This window comes from Peromyscus maniculatus, chromosome 14 (assembly GCF_049852395.1).
Source record: "Peromyscus maniculatus bairdii isolate BWxNUB_F1_BW_parent chromosome 14, HU_Pman_BW_mat_3.1, whole genome shotgun sequence".
NCBI classification, from domain to species: Eukaryota; Metazoa; Chordata; class Mammalia; order Rodentia; family Cricetidae; genus Peromyscus; species Peromyscus maniculatus.
The window spans coordinates 54,688,136-54,709,686 of NC_134865.1; the positions used below are offsets into that span (position 1 = coordinate 54,688,136).

At 43.9% G+C, this 21,551-nt stretch overlaps 1 protein-coding gene across 18 annotated transcripts in view; it reads left to right on the forward strand.

Annotated features, from left to right (window-relative positions):
• The window catches only part of Sipa1l1 (signal induced proliferation associated 1 like 1), a 309,410-nt gene that overhangs the window by 196,010 nt on the left and 91,849 nt on the right, over positions 1-21,551 (forward strand). For all 18 annotated transcript variants that reach the window (XM_076550988.1, XM_006973074.4, XM_076550983.1 and 15 more), the window contains 2 exons: positions 1,065-2,838; positions 20,266-20,396. In XM_076550988.1, coding sequence (XP_076407103.1) covers positions 1,341-2,838; positions 20,266-20,396 — 1,629 coding nt within the window. In that variant the 5' untranslated portion in view covers positions 1,065-1,340. The remainder of the gene's footprint in view (positions 1-1,064; positions 2,839-20,265; positions 20,397-21,551) is intronic.

Here is a 21,551-nt window from a genome sequence, read left to right on the forward strand (position 1 = left end):
GGTTCAGCAGCATCCTTCCAAACATGTATCTGGCAAGAATTTAAAGGCCACCTCTTGTGTAATTTGCGGAATGCTGGAAAAGGATCCTCTGCCTCTCTTCAGGATGTACGCACCCATGCAGGAGTCTGTGCTCAGACCCTGCCTGCCGTCTCCAGCCTGACGAGCTCATGAGGAAGTTCGTCTTCCTGCCCGTCACCTGGAAGGATGGCAACAGTTCTCTGTAATCTGGTGGAGGACATGGAGCAGGCTGCCCAGAGCAGCATTTGGTTTCTGTCATCGTCATAAATTAGCACTGATGGGGTGGAGGAGGCTGCGCTGCTTAAGGAAATGCAGGCATTTTGTGAATTAGCGGAAGACTTCCAGCTCCGAGAGTAGATGAAAGTAAGGAGAGCCGGGAAAAGGTGGAGGTGAGTGCCGGGCTGCTTCTGCAATGTTCTTCATGTGGGTAAGTAAGAAAGTGGAGGAAAATACAGCAGCATGTTGGTGGGTATGATGGCTCCAGGAAACGCTGCTTGTTTTCTCTGTGCAGTGTGTGTATATTTGCTCTCGCCAGCTATGGCAAGCTTTTGTAGGGAAATAAGTATCGATTTGAAATATGAAAGGAATTTAAAAAGTGAGTTGTAGCATAATCGATAAAAATCATGTTGAATTTTTAGCGTTCTCAGAAGGCTGTCTTGCATCGCTCTAATTATCTGGTTAGGTTGGTTTTGTCTCAAACTTCTGGTGAGCACAGGGGCATGATGTCTACATTATTAGAGGTCATGGAAGCGAAAGTCTCTGCTTGCAGTTAGGAGCCGCGATGCCCTAGAACAACCTGGTACCCTCCCAGCTTTATGAAACAGTTCAGCTAAGCTGAAGTATTCATAGCCCTCCTTTCAGTGTAATTGATGGGTTTTATTAACTGTTTTTACTTTTTATATCTGCTTTATTAAAAATGTGGATTTTGGAACTGTGCACCACAATCCAGTATTAAGTCTTTTGTCCAAGTGTCTGATTCCTGCAGTTGCATATTTATTTTAAATGTGTTTGTCAAGTGTTAATTCAGGTTGTCTTCCTCTCTTTAGGGGGAGCATGGGATTATGGCGACCACAGAGTCTTGGCTGAAGGAAGCCTTCTCTTAGAGTGAAGCACAGGAACTATTGTGGATTACAATGTTTGGAAGATCTGGATTCTCAGTGGTCTGAAAACTAGGCTTCATTTAACGTCTTAAATGAAAAGGTTTAAGATCTCAACACGACTGCTGTATTTCCTGGAAGCCATTCTCTGAAGCAGAAATGCACATTTAAAACACAAACATGCTGATCCTTTCTGCGGGAATTTAAGTGATTGCTCTTTACACCATGACCAGCTTGAAGCGGTCGCAGACGGAAAGGCCTGTCACTGCTGACAGAGCCTCTGTTATCAGCACAGATGGCACCCCCAAAGTTCACACTGATGACTTCTACATGCGTCGCTTCCGGTCCCAAAATGGCAGCTTAGGATCATCAGTCATGGCTGCAGTAGGGCCCCCTCGAAGTGAAGGTCCTCACCATATAACCTCAACCCCCGGGGTCCCCAAGATGGGGGTTAGGGCAAGAATTGCAGATTGGCCTCCAAGAAAGGAAAACGTAAAAGAATCCAGCCGTTCAAGCCAGGAAATAGAAACCTCAAGTTGCCTTGAGAGCCTGTCCTCCAAAGGCAGTCCTGTGAGTCAGGGGAGTTCTGTTAGCCTCAATTCCAATGACTCAGCCATGCTGAAGAGCATACAGAACACCCTGAAGAACAAGACAGGGCCAGCGGAGAACATGGACTCCAGATTCCTCATGCCTGAAGCCTACCCCAGTTCCCCAAGAAAAGCCCTTCGTAGAATCCGGCAGCGCAGCAACAGCGATATCACCATAAGTGAGCTTGATGTGGATAGCTTTGATGAATGTATCTCCCCCACCTACAAGTCGGGGCCGTCATTGCACAGGGAATATGGTAGCACATCTTCAATCGACAAGCAGGGAACATCTGGAGAAAGTTTCTTCGATTTGTTAAAGGGCTACAAAGATGACAGATCTGACCGAGGTCCAACTCCAACCAAACTCAGTGACTTCCTCATCACTGGTGGGGGCAAGGGATCTGGTTTCTCCTTGGATGTGATCGATGGGCCCATCTCACAGAGAGAGAACCTCAGGCTCTTCAAGGAAAGGGAAAAACCACTCAAGCGACGCTCTAAGTCTGAAACTGGAGACTCGTCCATTTTTCGTAAATTACGCAATGCCAAAGGTGAAGAACTCGGGAAGTCGTCGGACCTTGAAGACAACAGATCAGAAGACTCTGTGAGGCCCTGGACATGCCCCAAGTGCTTTGCCCACTACGATGTCCAGAGCATCTTGTTTGACTTGAATGAAGCCATTCTGAACAGGCACAATGTGATCAAGAGGAGAAACACGACCACAGGAGCTTCGGCGGCCGCTGTGGCTTCCTTGGTCTCTGGCCCTCTGTCTCACTCCGCCAGCTTCAGCTCTCCTATGGGCAGCACGGAGGACCTGAATTCCAAAGGAAGCCTTGGCATGGACCAAGGAGACGACAAGAGCAACGAACTGGTCCTGAGCTGTCCGTACTTTCGGAATGAGATTGGCGGGGAAGGCGAGAGGAAGATCAGCCTGTCCAAGTCAAATTCTGGCTCCTTCAGTGGGTGTGAAAGTGCCTCCTTTGAGTCCAGCCTCAGCTCTCATTGTACTAACGCAGGAGTGGCGGTTCTCGAAGTGCCCAAGGAAAGCTTGATGTTGCACCTAGACAGGGGGAAGAGGTACACCGTGGAACACGTGGATCTCGGCGCATACTATTATAGGAAATTCTTCTACCAGAAGGGTGAGTTGGTGTTTATTTCAATTTTTTTCATTTTGCTCTACTCATAGAAAAAAAAAGACAGAATACATATACTGACAGTTTTAGCAGTGTGACGTGAGACATGCATGGATTCTTTGTCTTGATGGCTAAAATGTTTCAAAAGCTTTTTTGTTGTGATTTATTTCTTTGCATTTTGGGTTTAATTCTTTCTCCCTTTGGATATTGAAATGTCATAATTAAATATCAGGATTTTTTTTTAAGTTAAAACTCATTGATTTAATGAGTATAATTCTGTTTCGTTGACTTGCTATGTCATCTTTGGGGATATATATATGAGAAACTCTGTTAGATACATTTTTTTAATTAAAAGCAATTTTAATACTCTCCTCCATTTTTTAGAGCTTTTTGACCTCCTGAGTTTTTTTTTTTAAATCAAACTTACAATATATTTCTATCCCTTTCACAGGACCTCTGGTAAAAAACAAAATTCATTGTGATTAAAGTCTCAGAGCCAATGAGACTCTCAGGCAAGACTTGAGTGTAGGCCTTTAATTTGAGTAGAAAAGGCACTAAAGGTGGAGATTTGCCCTTAACCTCAATGTGTTGGTGGTTTGTTTTCTTGTTTTTCTTAGAGGTGGTAGGCTAAAAATGTGTGTGTGTGTGTGTGTGTGTGTGTATGTGTGTCTGTGTGTGTATGTGTGTGTGCGCGCGCGTGCACATGCATGCATGCATGCATGCTTGCACATCTGAGATCATGTAGTCTTATTTTGTACTTTTAAGAAAAGCAGGATGATTTTTGAAAAGTAGTATAAATGAGCTCTTTATCAATTTCCTAGTGTTTTTGGAATGGCATTAAAATTGAGGACTCCACGTGTCACCCAGGCACCCAAACTAGAAGCATGATGGTCGTTGTACACTGTTGCCCTCTGACTAGTCAGCATTCTCTGCAGCTGGATGAAGAAGCTGTGTGTGTGTGTGGGTGGGGGGGCTTCTTGTTTTTCAACTCCTCCAGTGAGGTTGTGCTTGCCGACTTCTGTTGGAGGGTCTGAAATGTTACTTAGCTTCACTCTCCTGAGTGAAGTTTGCCCTCAGATGCAGAATTCCTTCCAGCTTATTGAATCGCTCACTCTAGACTCTCAGTGTCTTTAAGATTATTGTAGGAGAGACACTATTGAAGGTTTACTGGTAAAAGAATTGTGTCTTATCACCAAACACAAATCTCTCTTATTCCTAAGTATCTACAACATGGCTTCTGGAATCAATATAATGGATATCCCAGTTTTATTTTCAAAGTAACTTTCTGAAGTTCAGTTTTAGAAATGATCTTTCTTTTGCACGTGAGGGCAGAGGGTTTCTCAGATCACCAACTTGGTGTTCAGGGACTAAGAGTTCTTTGTAAAGGTGGACACTGTCCTGTACCCTGTAAGATTAACATCCTTGGCCACTACTTCCTAGATGCCAATAGGTTTTCTCTTTGCCTCTACCCACCAGTGAACACAGACTAAAATGTATCTGGTATTGCCAAATGTTGCTTTGGTGGTAAATTACCTCTAACCAAGAACTCCTACTCTATCGCCTCGGAATTTTTCTGAGCTTTTCTGAGGTGTTCCTATGTCTCTGAGAAGCCATCTTGTTCCACCTGTCATCGACACTGACTTGGAGTCTAACATATAAGTGAGCACACTTTATCTTATTTGTGCACTAGTTTTTTTCCTTTCTCACTGGATAGTGTAATAATATTTGACATGAACAGTTTTCAGCATGTGTGACTAGGCACTGTGCTAAGCCTTTCATAGGACAGTTTTGATTTCTAACTCTTAATGCCCATGAGGAGATGATGAGTTGTCAATCATGGTTTCCAGAGGCGCGTACCGGGGCTTAGGCTGTCCTTGAACTCCTTTGTTCTATGAGGGACAGCCATGTTCTTCACCACTCTTCCCGCACCTCTGTTATGCGAGAGGAAAGGAAAGGGGAACCTTCTAAGTATTTTTATCTTTCAAAGGTGTGGAATCAGAACTTAAATACCTAGAGTCCAAAGTGAGTCCTCTCACTGATTCATAGACCCTCCTAAACTCAGAAGCCCCAATCCAGCAGTTGGTGTGTTGGAGCATAGAAAATACCCCAGTTCCAACCAGTGGAAGTGCTACTCCTTAATTGAAAATACCCGTTAAAGCAGGTATATATACCGGAGGGATTTACAACATAAATAGACATTGCTCCTGTGGGTCCAGGTACCTAGCTGACACTGGTTCTGCTTTGAATGCTACCTCTTATTAACGGTACAAGCTAGTGATGTCCTCTAGCACCGAGTCTGTTTGTAATTCCCTAATTTTCAGCTCATGTGCCACATCTAACCCACAGCTTTCTCCTTAGTGACTTGCCTCTGGAAAGTCTTTCTCACGCCATCAGTTTAGCTTTCATAGAAACTGTATTTATCTTTTATGCTCATTTAGTCAGCTTCCATAATTAAGCTTCATAATTAAAATAAGTCAGCTGGCCTCAGCAGCTCTAGGAAGATGCAGTGAATTCTGCTTCCAGCATGAAGTCCAGCTGGTGGGAGCGGAAAGCTTGTGTGGGTACAAGAGGTGGCCAGCTCATGCCGCTGGCACCTGTCAGCCTGGTGCCAGGGACAGTGAGGGAGTGGCTGATTCAGGAGGTCCGTCCAAGGGAAGTCAGAGTATGCCTGCTCTTCTTAGAGCACTGTTTGGGCTGCACACCTTGGGATTGCCGAGCTGTTCATTACCTTATTGATAATTTCCTACAAAGGATGATAGTAATAACAGGAAACAGAAGTTAAACTCCTTAAAACCATAACTATATGTAAAATTAATATGATGGCAATAATATATAATATCAATATAATAAAATATAGTTAAAATAATTCTTACAATTCTTACATGCGGCTTTGGCTCAGTGAGGTCTGTGCCTGCCTCTCATCTCTTGCCCCCAGTCTTTTTGTGGAGAGTGTAGCATAGTCAAGAGGAACGTCCCCCTGGCAGCAAGGCTGTAGCCCCTTAGTGTGTCTTGTCGCCTCACCCTTCAGCTCCTCAGTCCAGTCACCTGTTTATGTGTCCCTGACTCCACTGTGGCTGTTTCCAGGGAAAATTATTATTAGTAATTATTATTATATTTATATGTTAGATAATAAATATAATCTATTATTATTGTTGTTTCCCTCGGTCAGCATCATGTGTAATATTTAATCATGTTCAGCTGATGAAGCCTTTTATATCACTTTGTTTTTATAAGCATTATTGTCTCGTCAATTTAAACTTTAGAGGCCACTTGACTCCACCATAAAGGCTGAGTTTTACTAGATAAATGCTGGACCACAAGAGGAGCCCCGCGCTTCCCCTTGCATTAGCATCAGCCATCCATACTCTTCTTTCTGTTGCTTTCTCTTGTCCTCTCCTGTTGGGTTTTTCATCCAGCATTAGATGGCAGTGAGGATGTAGTTGCTTTGCCATGTTTCTGCCTCGTGCTTTATGTGGTCTCCTCACCTAATGCTTTTGACACTGCCGTGAACCTGTCATTGTGGTTCACATGATGGAACCATATGCTGGGCGGAGGGGTGGCATTCGTTTAACTCACTTGTTTTCCTTCGAGAACATTCAGTTTTGTGTTCAGTCTTTCTTTGGTCACCAACATCAAAGTGCCAAGGAGATTCATAGATGGCAGATACTAAGGTGGAGTAGCTGACTCCAGTGTTGCCTGTAGCTAGCATGGCGTGTAGGAAGGGACTCTGTCCCAGCTGGTGGCTCTGTCATCAGGTGGCCCCACAGTGTGTTTCAGGTTTCCTTGGGGTAGACTATTCAGGCAATGTATTCTGGAATTCCACTAATGGAAGAGAGGTGTGTGTGGGTTGCTTTGATGGTAGTATTTTTTGAGACAGTGATTAAAAGTGTGTGTGTGTGAGTGTGTGTGTGTGTGTGTGTGTGTGTGTGTGTGTGTGAGAGAGAGAGAGAGAGAGAGAGAGAGAGAGAGAGAGAGAGAGAGAGAGAGAGAGAGAGAGAGGCGGAGAGGGGGGGAGGATGGGGCATTGCTTGGTGCCAGGTTATAAAGGTGCTCTGGTAAGGCAGGTTTCCTGTTGCTTAGTGGCCAGGAGAAACTGCCATTATAGACCATCTGATGGAAAACAAATAATAAAACCAACGACTCTAAGCCAGTGATTTTTATTGTTCTTACCTTCCTTTTTATGCAACACATATGTGCATGCACAAGCACACAGTTGAGTATGCTGGGCCCTGTGATGGTCACTTTGAGGAGAAAATCTAGATTTCAGTTATTCCTATAAAGGCTGGTGTGGTGATATACTGTGTGCCCTATTAAACTTGCCTGAGGATCGATCAGAGACAGAGCCAACCACTAGAGTAGACATAGAGGCTAGGCAGTGGTGGCACACACCTTTAATCCTAGCACTTGAGATCTCATGCCTTTGCCTGGGAAGCACACATGCCTTTAATCCCAGGAAGTAATATGGCAAGGCAGAGAAAGGGATATAAGGGATGAGGAGACAGGAACTCACTCTCTTAAGGCTGAGGATTTCGTAGAGGTAAGAACTAGTGGCTGCTGCTCTGCTGCTCTGATCTTTCAGCTTTCACCCTGATACCTGGCTCTGGGTTTTTTATTAAAAGACCATCTAAGATTCAAACAACAGGCTAGTTCTCTTTCTTTTCATCTTGTAGTCAGCCATCTTTAACAGCTGCTCTCTAGAACATGGCACACACCATTATTTGTACAACAGTGACAGCTTCTGCACTGATGTATTCTGTTTTGCTATCAAGAGCTGTGTTTTATGTTCCAGTCTATTAAATGAGTGTCATTAGGTCATTAGCAGAGCAAAAGAGGGCACTGAAAGCCAAAGACCCAGACCAGCTCCACAACTCCCAGCTAAACTCTCTAGTCGCAGATAGCTGAATGCACCCTGTTAACAAATAAGTTACACTAAAATACATAGTATTCCGCTATTCTCAAGAGTTCTTCTGTGTTCATGTACACTTTATGGGTAAGGCAGGTCACCTGCTTATCTGATGTTTTTCAGAATTAACTGTCTTGCCCTGGCTATGTGGTACATGTATGTAGCCTTTGTGTATGCTAACAACTGGCAGATGGCTGGTCTATTTCTCTGTGGAGTTAGGTCTTCCATTGTTTCTAGAAGAGATGTGAACAAAGACCTTTGAGGTTGTGGAGGACAGGCATGCCTGCATTCACTGCCTAATGTGAGCAGACCTAACAGGGATTTGAGGAAGGTGGAGGCCATGTAGCCTATTTTAATAGATTGAGAATCCCAGTTATTGGTTAGTTCCCAGTTCAGCAATTAAATTCTGAGACTTGTTTTTGTGTGGGCAAGAGCAAGCACCTTGGAGAAGTTAGCTGTCATAGAGGAGGCTGGGCCTTGGATCAGAAAGAAAGGAGAGTACAAGGAACAAACAGAAAATATCCCTAAGGCTGCTTATGTTGTTGAGAAAAGTCCTGTGGAGGTTCCTTAGTGTTAAGGGTTCTTTCCGGGTGCTTATTTGTGTTTTAATTTTCTGAGGTAGATCATTTAATCTTCCAGGTACAGTCAACAAGACTGTGCTCCCAAGCATACTGTGCTCTTAAAGGTAACAGTTAACTTCACCTTCCATGGGTATTGTAATTCGTTTTTATTAAGATTACGCCAGTTGTCCAACTCATTTGAAAGTAAGTGTGTAAGTGTATGTTCCCTCATAGAAATGTGGTATTATTGGTTCGTTTTTGTTTTTGTTTTTGTTTTACTTTAGCCCCATGTTGGGCACCAATTTTTTGTTGTAGGTTGGTCTTTGGTCTTTGGGGGGCCCACCACTCAACTCCCAAATAAATCACACACAAAGGCTTATTATTACTTATGAATGCCTGGCCTTAGCTTGGCTTAGTTTCTAGCTTTCCGTATCTTAAATTATCCTGACTACCTTTTACCTCTGGACTTTTCCTTTTCTCTAACTGCTGCTGCAAATCTTAACTCTTACTCCGTGGCTTGCTGTGTAGCTAGGTGGCTGGCCCCTGCAGTTGTCCTCCTTCTCTGGCTGCTAAATCTTGCATTCCTCCCAGTCTTCTCCAATATATTCTCTCTGCCTGCCAGCCCCACCTATCCTTTCTCCTGCCTTGCTATTGGCTAGTTCTTTATTAGACCATCAGGTGTTTTAGACAGGCACAGTAACAGCCTCAGAGAGTTAAACAAATGCAACATGAACAAAAGTAACACGACTTGAAATATTCTACTACAATGTGGGGCATGAATTTGTTGTTGAGAAGCTTGCCTAGGTACATGTTTTGCTAACCTCTTTGATTTGAGGTGGTGCTTCACTGTGTTGCCTGAGCTAGCCCTGAACTCTTAGGCCCAACTCTTCTATCTCAGCCTCCTAAGTAGCTGGAAATACAGGCAGGTGTCCCTGTACCCGCTGGCTGCCATCTTTCTATCTGCTTAAGGCTTCCAGGCCATCACACACATTGCTTCTTTGGAAACAAGCATTCTCTCCTTCCTTGGCTGTGATTCCCCAGCCTCTTGACCCTCATTATTCAGAGCCTCTCTCTTACCCACGAAGTGATTGAGCTCAGAGGTTATGGGGTACAGGAAGGGCATGTACTCACTCTCCTCCGTTTTCTTATAGATCAGATAGGCCATCAGAAGACCCCACCAGCTCAGACACAGGGCTTTATTCAAAGCCATCCTTTCAGATCCATTCATATAAAAATGCAGTTTGTTTGGCAATAAAATCGGAGGTGAAAATACTGCCTATTTTCTATAGTTTCTATAGAAAGTCCCATAGGAGGGATTTATTTTAGAATTTGATGCCAGAAGTTCTTTTCAGACTTTATCAAATGTCTACCTTTTGATGGCAGGTATATTTGTCTATATTTTATTTAATGTATTCTAACTTACTGAAAACTCATAACCAATTTTAATATTCACGTATTCAACCTTCAATATAACAAATGCATTTGCTTTTACATTCAGCTTCTGTTTTCCTATTCTGCCTCATTAGTGTGATTTTTCCATATGCCCCAGTTATCAGTAGCCTCAAAAACCTTTCCAAAAACTATATTGAATTGCATTGATTATCCATGTCATATACCTCTCCTTCCAGGCTTTCTCGGTTCTTGCTGAGTCTTAGTGGCTCTTCCCTGCCTGCACTGGAATGGCTTTGAGTTGCCCTCTCTGACATGCCACAGAAGTTGAGACCTTTTTTGGCATTGCTCTCCTTCCTTTTTTGGCATTGTTCTCAACCTCCAATCATTTTAAAAGGCGACTAGAGTCTCAGTAGATTGTAACTAAGGTTCTTTTTTTTTTTTTTTTGGTTTTTCGAGACAGGGTTTCTCTGTGTAGCTTTGCGCCTTTCCTGGAGCTCACTTGGTAGCCCAGGCTGGCCTCGAACTCACAGAGATCCGCCTGGCTCTGCCTCCCGAGTTCTGGGATTAAAGGCGTGCGCCACCAACGCCCGGCGTAACTAAGGTTCTTTATGCCCCATTACCAACCCTATACATAGTTGCAGGTCCTTCTTGTCTGTCTGTGGTTAGAATTATAGCAGTAGATTTTTGAGTCTTTCTTGCTATACACAACCTTCCCTGTTCAGAATCCAGCCTTTGCCAGGACTGTCTTTCATTTAGCCAGTCAGGTTGTCTGATAAGCAGATGATAAGAAAGGAACAGACAGGCTGGGGCCTGGTGATGACACCTGTAGAGTCCGGAAGGGAAAGGAAGCAGAGCATGTGGAGAAGCAGAGCATGTGGAGAAGAACCCTTCAGCCAGTGAGGCGGCATAAGAGAAAAGGGGAATGGAGGCAGAATTAGGCCAGAAGAGCTTCCGACAGGGTTCATATTAACAAACATCTTAGCCAATGTAATGGAGAAAGAACATCAGGAAAGTCCCCAACAGCGGGACAAATGCCTGGCCATACCACTTCCTGCCACACCCCTATGCCTCATGCTCAGGTACCAACTAAGGGCTGCTTTGGCAGACTGTAGCTCAGCTGTCTAACTGCCACAGATCCAGAGGCCAAAGACTCAGCTAATTGCTTTTCCTGCAGGCTGAACCAACAGCAAGTTCTTCCTAAATGGAAATCAGTGTTGCCTCTCAATGGCTGTTGCAGATAGAGGAGCTTGAGGCCCTCACAGAGGCTTCTCTCTACCCAGAAAAAGAGCCAACTTTAAAAAAAAAGATTCAGACGGAAAGTATAACTAGAGCTGGATACAGTGGTACACACCTTTAATCCAGCACGCAGAGGCAGAGGCAGGTCTAAGTTCTAGGCTAGCCTGGTCTTTGTAGTGAGTTCCATGACAGCCAGGGCTATATAGAGAGACCCTGTCTCAAAACAGAAATAAAAAACAACTCCCTTCAAAGCATAAATAGGCTTGCTTGTTACAGGAAATAGTATGGGAATACAGAAAATAAAGTTTATTTTCTATTCGCAGGACTACCCTAAACACTTGCACTGGTGTTGAATATAGAAATAAGCACATGTTCATTTATTTACTTACTCGGTTGTTCGTATACTATTTAGTACCTATTTATGAGTTCTTCCCTTGCAGCTCTGAGGGGCTCTGGCCCCAGGTGGCCTCCCTAGCACAGAAGGCTGAGCGCTACTACTAGGGAAATGTTGTGACCACTCCACCAGGACGTGTCAATGCGGGGTGAAAGGGCAGCAAGCGGGGTGCAGGGTAGAAACCCTCACTTGTAACCGCGGGTGTGCCTCCGTCCTCCCACCAGCCCCTGCTGCAGCATTTCTTTCTTTCCTGCCCGTCAAGGAGCCTTGACTGTCCGTCCAAGGCTCAGGCCCTCGCCCAGAGCTCATCCAGTCACCATGGTACTCTTGTTTCTGTGGGACACGTTGGGGATGTATTGAACCACAGCAATCCAAACTCACCTCAACGATCAGGACCACAGATTAGGTTGTTTGGGAAATGTCTTAGAAGTGAATGTTTGGTGCTGCTGTGTAGTATGAGCTGAGCGACTGGGGTGTCCTGTTATAGCATTGGGTACGATGGCTGAGAGTCCCCTGTGTATGTGGCCTTTTGCTATTATTCTCCAGACCCTTGGTTTGTGAGGTTCCTTTTCTTTTCTCTTCAAGAAACAAGACTTCAAGGAACTGTGTGCTTATGGTGGTTTTGTGGGAGTAAACCAACTACCAGTTGATGTCTGTAGGCATAGGCATCCTCACCGAGTCTGATTTTTCACTATTGTGGATTGGCATACACAAGCGAATGGATTCTCTACATCTGAACTCTAGCATTCTCTTAGCTACTTTGAACTGATACACTTTTTTTTTAACATTGTGAAATGTAATTTTTGAAAGATAATTGTTAGACATTTGCCATAGGCTGATGGCAGTCAGTAGAACACTCATGATCCTGTTATTCATTTGCCCTTTATTTAAATAGTTTTCTTTATATTTTTGCTATGATCATTTTGATGCAGTTTATTAAGGTCAATATAATAATAAAATTTGCCATTTTTGTAGCAAGTAAGGAGACTGTTGGGGCCTGCTTAAGTAAATTCTGTTTTGTTTTGGTTGATTGGTTGATTAATGGATTGATTTTTGCAATTCTAGGGATTGAACCCAGAGACTTCAGATTGCTAGTCAGACACTCTACCCACTGAGATAGATCTCCATTCCTCAAAAATGTTTTAAGCAGCAAGACTCTATTCCACTTTCTCTCCATCCTCCCCGTCTTCCTCCCTCTGTCCTTTCTAGACAAGGTTTCAGTGTCTCAACCATTGATCCTCCTGTCGCATGTGCCCAGGTGTGGGGATTGTGGGGAATACCACCATGTCCACCACTCCATTTTCGAGAGTTACCTGTGGAGAGATGATTTGGAACCTCAGAATCCCGAGCATTTCCTAAGTGTGGGCACTCACTCGTGCACATCAGTAATCACAGGCTCAGTGCTGTGCTTCGGGACAGAACCCTGGCGTGTGGCAGCCCTGTGCAGATGTCCCCATTGGTTCCCTGACCTTTTAACTATGGTGTCCAGTCCTGGGCACTTAGTTCTCATGGAAGCTCTGCCCTTACAATTAGAATAAGCCCTGGGGGATGAGACAGAGAGACTTTCAAGTGGCAAACTTCTCAGAAAGTTTCTTTAAACAGCTGGCCTGCTCTTACCTCCACTTCTGCCAATGTAGCTTTCATTTTAAAAGCAGGCTGCTTCCCACTTTCATTTCTGCTGCTGCTATTTACAGTATTTAGTTCTTCTAGCTCTATCTTCTCCAATGTTAATATTCATAGTAAGAAAGCAAAACAGGAACTGATTGGACCCAACCCAGGCAGAAATGAAAGAGCTTCAGAGAAACCTGTGTTCTACTCAGGCACCTTCCTAGTTTCGTTCAGATTCTCCAGTGAATGAAAATATTAAAGGTCGAAGTTCATAGAGGGAACCTGTAATGACAGCAGCATAACTAGGAACCCAAAATAAAATGTGAGATATGAGCAACGGTGAGATGATTCCAGTTTGGGCTTGTACAGTGGCCCCTGGTCCTTTGTCCCCAATAGAGAGTGGAGCTCATCTCTTCACCTGTACAGTGGCCCCTGGTCCTCTGTCCCCAATAGAGAGTGGAGCTCATCTCTTCACCTGTACAGTGGCCCCTGGTCCTCTGTCCCCAAAAGAGAGTGGAGCTCATCTCTTCACCTGTACAGTGGCCCCTGGTCCTCTGTCCCCAATAGAGAGTGGAGCTCATCTCTTCACCTGTACAAAGTAGTCCGTGAGGGTATATCATTTGAGCCAGTTGTCTTGAAACTGTTTTGGATGTTGCATCATCTGGGCCATGGTGTCATTGGAGACCATTCTGGGGGTTTGGCTGGTCAAACCTGATGTATCTTAATCTGGAACAAATCCATAGCCTTTGGCTTTCTGTGGAAACAAAAGCAGAGCCTCCTTTCCAAAGCAACATATCCTTACATCTAGATTTTGAAGTCAAGGTACCTTTAAAGTATACATTTTGGCATAACTCAACAGCTTTTACAATCAAATGGTTTGTTGTTTTTTTTTTTAGTTACAAATATCAAAGAGAACATAATCCAGATTCTCTGTGTGATAGCCATCTTTATGTGGCTTATTACCTTTACTGTTTCTTTCAAGACTTTATTTTTAAAAACTATCTATTTGTTTATATAATTGTATATATTCCTTTTTCTTTCTTTTTCAAGCCTACATACATTTTTTTCTTTTTTTTCATGCTTTGTATCATTGTTCTTTTTTTTTTTTTTAGATTTATTTATTTATTATGTACATAGAAGAGGGTGCCAGATCTCATCACAGATGGTTGTGAGCCACCATGTGGTTGCTAGGAATTGAACTCAGGACCTCTGGAAGAGCAGTCAGTGCTCTTAACCTCTGAGCCATCTCTCCAGCCCACCTACATACATTTTTACACACGTTGTAAACTGTTTTATCTGAATCAGTCTTATTGTGAACCTATTGCTTTAAACTGCAGCATTCTAAGACTGAAACGGCGCTGTGGCTGCTGGTTCCGCCCACTTGAGCTTCCCAACATGGCAGTGGTACGTTTTCTGCCAGCTCTGGGAGCCATCAACTCTCAGAAATAGTGGGTCTATGCTTCTATCAAAGCAGTGTGTAGCCCAGAAACCTCTTTTTGTTTTGTACTAGCAAAGGCTAAATCCACCACGCAGCTTAATGTGCCACTTGCAGAGGCCTCATTCCCGCCATACTGCAGGTGGAGCGCACACGCCAGGAACCCGCCATAGTAGATAGTAGCTCAAACACGCAGGCTGCCGCTGGCTTGAAAGAGACAACTAGGAACTGTTTTTAGCTATGTTTTAGAATCTTCTTATTCACGTTTTAGGTGGAAACTCTTGCCAACACGTTGGGCACCATTTGTAGCTGGAGTTTTCTCTCTAGGTCCCACCAAGCCCCGGCAGTTCGACAGCCCACTTATAAAATAAACACACAGACGCTTATATTATTTACAAACTGTATGGCCATGGCAGGCTTCTTGCTAACTGTTTTTATGTCTTAAATTAACCCATTTCTATAAATCTATACTTTGCCACGTGGCTCGTGGCTTACCGGCATCTTCACATGCTGCTTGTCATGGCGGCGGCTGGCAGTGCCTCCCCCACATTTAAAATCTTAAGTTGATGATTATATATAAATATTAGGCCATAAATTATAATTTTGTAAATCATTGAGTAAAAATTAAGGTATATCTTAACTGTTCATAATTCTCAGTTGCAAGTGCCATGTCCCTAAGGAACTGTTTAACTGAAATACTAATAAACAGACAACAGTGAAACCAGCATGAACAATCCAGAAACTGCGGTAGAAGCTCACTCTTGTGGCTTGGCTTTCCTTTCCTCCTTTACAGTTAAAATGCCAGGCATGGCTTTTTTGACTGCACATGTGTGTGCACATAGCTTAGGCACAAATGGAGTGCCTGTATTTGATGCAGTTACTAGAGTCTTCAACTACTCACCTGTCCTCTCTTTAAGAATGTCAAATACTTGTTATAATTGTGAATGTGCTGACCATAAATAAATCTCTTTATATGGAATGTCCCAGAAACAGTAGAATTCCTGAGTGTTCTGTGTACTATCTTGTTAGACTTCATAATCCATAAGAAAACTTTAGGGGCTCCAGACATGGCTCTGTAATTGGTGTGTCGGCTGCTGAGTGGGGCTCCCCAGAAACCATGTAAAGCATCAGTGGGCTTGGTGGCCTGCCTATAATCCCAGTCCACCGAGGTGGAGCCTGGGAATCCCCTGGGCAAGCTGGCTAGCTATACAGCCAAATTGCCAGCTCTTGGTACAACAAAAGACATTGCTTCAATACTTAGATGGTGTGCCATCTTGGAAGATAACCAACATCAGCCTTTACATGCATTCACACACAGCATATGTGCCCACATACATGTGAGCATACCTCCACACATGTACACCACACATACACAAACAAAAAAAACTTGAGGATAAACATCTATTAGAATGTTCATTATGAGCAGTGAAGATTGGGAGTAATCGGTCTTATGGGATGACACTAATAAGTCTACACACACACACACACACACACTTTGCAAATCAGGAGTAAGCAGAACATGTGCTCTAAATAAATAGCACGTCCCTCTGGCCACCAAATGTGTTTAACTCTTTTCTGTTTATAAGATTTTGGAGACTTATGGGAAGACAGTGCAATTATAATTGCTAAGAAAATGAGCTTTGATGTCATTAGTGGATATGCCGGATTCTGGTGCTGCGATTTGTGCTTGTGCCTGTCCAGAAACTCCCGTTGCCATGCCTCTAAAAGTACGACCATGGTGTGCTGGGTCTTCATGTCGTTGTGCTGACTCTACAATACTGCTGTGGTTGGTGATGTAGTGCCCTTGTTAAGTCATCCACCAGCAGCATTTCCACTCAGGTCTGCAGTTCCCCATGCTCTCTGCTCTTCCTCTAACTTTGTTCACCCTGAATTCCCTGTCCAGTGTCCTCCTTTGCTTTCCTTTTGTCTCATTTTCCCACCCCAGAAGAAAGGCAGAGCCAACTGTGCATCTTCCTGGAAAGGCTCCCTGTCTGTTCTTGACAAGAGTGGAGGTTGATGGCTGATAAGAAGGGAAGAAATTTTAGTTATTATAATTTATGCATCCTGGAGCCAAGGCTGGGATGCAGAGAGGAAGATACTGAAATGGATGGACAGAGCCAGACATAGCCAGAGGCTAGACTGAACAGGTAGAATCTGGCACATTTGTCTTGAGATCAAAATCTGAAATCTAAATTTCAATTTATGTTGGCTTGGTGAACTAAGTAAGCTCTTCTCTCCTGGGGACAGTGCATCACATTAGGATGTGAATTGAGGGAACTTGTGTTTGTTTGCATGAGAGGTTTACTTCTGTTCCCATAATTCCATAGGCAAAAAGGGGGGGCTGTGTATCGACATGGCTTTTATTGTGTACTTCCTTCACGGCATGAGACCTTTTGAACTTGCAGAGTCTGATCCTCTGGGAACCACACCAGAACCTCTGTCTGTACCAGTGGAACTGACATAGATGGAGACTGACCAAGACGCCGCAATCGAAATAATAGCTAGAATTCCTTGTTTCTGTTTTTAAAATCATGTGTCTATATAAAGAGGCATGGAAATTCAAAGAGATCTCTGGTCTTATCAGACCAGAGATGGGTGTGTTTGAAGATGGAGTCTGAGGAAAGTGTTTGAAATTCGTTGACGATTAGCCCGTTCCCCAAGCGCGACTCAGAAATAGATGGGAAAACACGCACAAAAAGAAATGTAATTTTCATTTTTAGTCTCTAGTTTTATTATAGTTTATTTTATATAGGGTTTAGTTTGTTTTTAAAATAATACTTTTATCTCCCAATTAATACAAAAGATGTTTAAATTGGTGCTTTTTGTTTTATAATGCTTCTACACCTTTATCTTTGAGATATATGAAATATTTGTCTTCACTGATCTGTTGGGAATTCTTAATACTTTCAAAGTACTAGTTTTACTCTGTAAATTCCTCCAGTGCACTCCACTTTCCCACTGTTCTTTTAGAAGACGCCTCAGGGGCATTCCAGGTGAGACCGAATAAAGGGATGTCAAAAATAAAGTCAAATGAAGTATGGTCGTGGGAGTTTGGACACCTGAAGAAGTTTAAATGGCCCTCAGCTGTGAGAAGTCTGGGTCTAGAATGGCTCCAGCTAGTGACAGGTTATAATGACTTTTAAGGAAGCCATGAAAAATATCCAAGGCCTCTGAGAACCCATGCGTGGATTTAAAGCTTCGGGGTGATTGGCCAGAATCGCATTTGAAAAGGAGTGTCTAGCTGCCCTGTGAACTTGGAGGACAGCAAATAAGGCAAACATGAGTACACTGAGCATGGGCAAGACAGTAGACAGTTGAGAGATGGCTAGGGGATCGAGTCAGAGGGCGTGCAGGCACCTGGGTGCATGTGGTGGGTGCTGGAACGGGTAGCTAGGAGTGCTGTCTAGTTCCCATGGGAAGGTTCACATAGAACTAGCACTTGGAAACCTGGGAATGAATGGGTTATTCAAGAATAAGAAATAAAATCAAGCAAAAACAGCCAAAGTGGTTGAAGAATAATCAGAAGAAGGTGATTTCATATTAGTCAGTGAGTAAGAGTGTTCTTTAAAAAAATGACCATCTGTACTAGATGTTCCAGAGTTTGAACAAAGTGGAAAAAAAAAAAGGCTCTGGTTGTTCTCACTCTGAGGCAGCCATGTAGTGGAAGTGAGCTACAGAGATCTAAAGTGAAGATCTAAACAGAAGTTTCCGGTGGGAGAACGAGGAAAGGACTGTTTAGTTTTGAAGGGTGACTAGGGATGGAGTACTGGGAAAGAGCAGCTAGAGAGGAATCAGTTACAGATAAACAGGTGGGGAGGGAGGCACATGTGTGTCTGTTCCTGGAGGTGCAGAGTGAGCGGAGGCCAGGATGGAGGGGGATGAGAGTCTGGCTAAAGTGAATCCGTGTGCATCAGGGTGGCGGGCTGTGCATTTGCTTCCCTGCTTTCCTGTTGACAGCATTAGTGCTCGCTGCGTGGAAGGAGTGAGGGGCAGGCACCTTTGGAAGCATTAGCCCTGCAGAAGCAGAGAGCTGACCAGGGCAGGCTAAAGGAGAAAGCCTCAAGGTTGAGGTTACGGATGACGAATCTGGAGTGCTGTGTCTTTGTGAATTTTCCCAGCAGTTGAAGCAGCAATCCCACCCACCTGACACGTGAACTGTGTATGACCTAGGAAGTACAGTGTGTGGTCCACGGGCCCCTTTGACAGACCCCCCATTGTTCTGCACTGGAGGGTTGAAATGGCGGGGGTTTCGTAGTTGCTCCTCAGTCAATGGTCCCTCCCGATGCTGTCTTGTTTCCTCTAAGTTCTTGTCGACTTGTTCACACTCTTCCTGTCTCCCCACTTCCTGTTTTCCCGTCGTCAGTCGTCCTATCGCATTGCTGTCTGCATGCCCTGACCCTGGACTTTGTCAGCACCGGGATAGAGCTGTGGGCTGGAAGACCAGACAACCACGCTGGTTAGAGTTGTGTGCAAAGTAAGAGTAAAAATCTGTGAGTGGGACTCTCCTGTGCTGTGCTTTGAGGGTGTATGTGAGTGTTTGAATTTGTGGTGTTTATGGATTGTTTCCCAGTTGTCCATGTATGAAATGCTTGTTGCCTGTATTCCCATTGTGTTTTCTTATTTTGAATTTCCATGGATTATAATATTTTTAGAGCCTACAGTGTTTGACTCTATCTTGTATAATTGTACATTTGTATTTATTTGCAGAGTATTTTCATGAGCATTTCCTAAATTTTAAAACCATACGACTAGATATGCTAAATTACTTCTTATTATTCTCATGGATTTTCAAATACGTATGTATTTTGTATGAAAATAACGTGTTTTAAATATGCATTTTGTATGCTAGTAATGTACCATGTCATGACTTATTAGTCATGTCACGTGTGGATGACATAGAACAACCATACAGCAAATGTTTGGGGAGTTTGAAAACTAAGTTATATGCTCTGCTTGTCACATACTTTTGTGTTGTATGGATTTCCTCATCTGTGAACATTTCATGCACATATCAACAGTTTTAATTTTTAGAGGTATATCTTCAAGTGCCAGTAAGTATCAGTTTATTATTTTCTGTCAGTAATTGTTTTCAGTGCTAAGGATTGGATCTAGGCCCTCATGTACACCAGGCAAGCACTCCATCACTGATCTGCACTCCCCACTCCCAGTTAACTCAGCCTTGACCACCTCCACTGTACTCCTTCTTGTTAGATGGAAACTTTCCCAGTTCTCTACCCCACCCCTACCAAGGCCATGCTGAGGCTTGGGTCCTTGAACAGTTGAGAGCATCGAGAATCATCCGCGTCCCAGGGCACACTGGTTGGCTAGGAGATGCCTGTTCTCCAAGTCCACTGTACCCTCTAGGTTATGTGACCAGTTTGTCTCATTCCATGGGAACTGTTGATAAGGCCAAGAACCCTGGGTTCCTACCCTCCCAGAGCACAGTGAGGCCTGTTCCTCTGAGCTCCTTTACCTGGCATAGGCTGCCTGGGAGCATAGAGCCCAAGTGGCTCTCCTTCCCATGCAGGGCTATCACTTTAACCCAGGAGAAAGCTCCTCCAGAGCCTCAAACTCTATTGTATGTCTAAATAAAATGTTAAAAGCCCTAACACACGGTGCATATAAACTGTAGCCTATGAAAATGGTGGGACATGGCAGAAAGCACATGAAGAACTTAGAATAGTGAGTGTGGCGTAGTAAGAACCCAGCAGGCCTCCGTACTGTCTCCTCTAGAATAAGCCCTAGGTAGCCTTAGTGTTTATATCAGTGAAGGATGATAATGTTTATTAAATATGCTTATAACTTACTGATAATTCCAGGGAAGTGATCTTGAATCCACATGGAACGTGATGATTTCCAGTGTTAGATGCATTTTCTAATATTGTTTTATCTTATTTTACCTAAGAACACTGGAACTATTTTGGGGCAGATGAGAATCTTGGTCCGGTGGCTGTGAGCATTCGAAGGGAAAAACCAGAAGAAATGAAAGAAAATGGATCTCCGTATAACTACCGCATCATTTTTAGAACTAGTGAGGTAAGTTGTTGGTGAGCAAGGTTTGAGACTTAATCCAGCAGGGGAAATGGAGCAGAAGCGGGAGCTGGGATTACATTCAGTAGGACAAGGTCACAGTTTCTTGGAACAAAGAAGACCCAGGGCTGGGAAGATAATTGAACTGATAAAGTGCTTGCTGGGACCTCTCTTTTAAGAAAGAGAAAATAAAATAGCTTACAAAGCATTTAAACCAGAAATCCGTGTGGACACGTTGGGGGCTCAGAGGTTCTTCTTGCCTTTTCTTTCTGAGCATGTGTGTAATTATTCCAGTTATCAATGTATTGCTCCTAATTCACTTTAGATTGTTCTTATGTGTCAGTGCCCTAATACCCCTGCGGTATCAAGAAAATAGTGGTTTTGAAATTAGTGTAAATAGAGCGTTTGGCTTTGTTTCCTTCATTGAACACAAGGCAAGTTTCAGGGCTTGGCTTCACTTCCTAATTGTTTCTGAGCTTGAACTCTGGGGAAATTAAAAATAGGGGTTTAAAGGCAAGGCCTTTGTATCTAATGTGTTGTTTGCAGTGGCCAGGGAGGAGCGAAGAGCCCGCCTGTGTTCCTGGGCTTCCTGTGTCAGAGCGGATGATGGCTCATTCAGCCCTTTTCTATCTTCCCAGATCCACTGGACTTCTTAATCACCCACATCCTATTCCCAAGTGGTTCGTCTGTTGCCGTCTTTTTTCACTCTCTAGCAAGGCCCCCTCCCCACAATGTGTGCCCCCCCCCCACTCCCAGTTGAAGTTCCAGCCTAGCTCCCCTCTTCTGTGGTGTGATTTGGCCTTTACCATGATCTTGTCGCTGCCCTACCTATGTGAAAAGTTGAGATAGAGTCTTCTCTGTCGGTCCTTGTTCTCAGGCCCTGCACTGATGCCCCCAATCTTGCCTGGCATGCCTCTTTCCTGTCCAGGGGTAACATCTACCCTGCGCCTGTGCAGTACAGAGGCCCCTGCCTGAACCCCACTTGCTCCCACTTTTCCCTTAGGCTCTTTCTCCCATGCTGTAACTCTGTCCAGGCTCTGCTTCCCACCTCTGGTCTTCCAGTCACAGGCCTGACCCTCTTCCTACAGGCCTCACCAGGCGAGGCCTTTCTCTTGGCCTTTAACTGAAAATTCCAAATGACATGTTCTTCAGAAAACCATT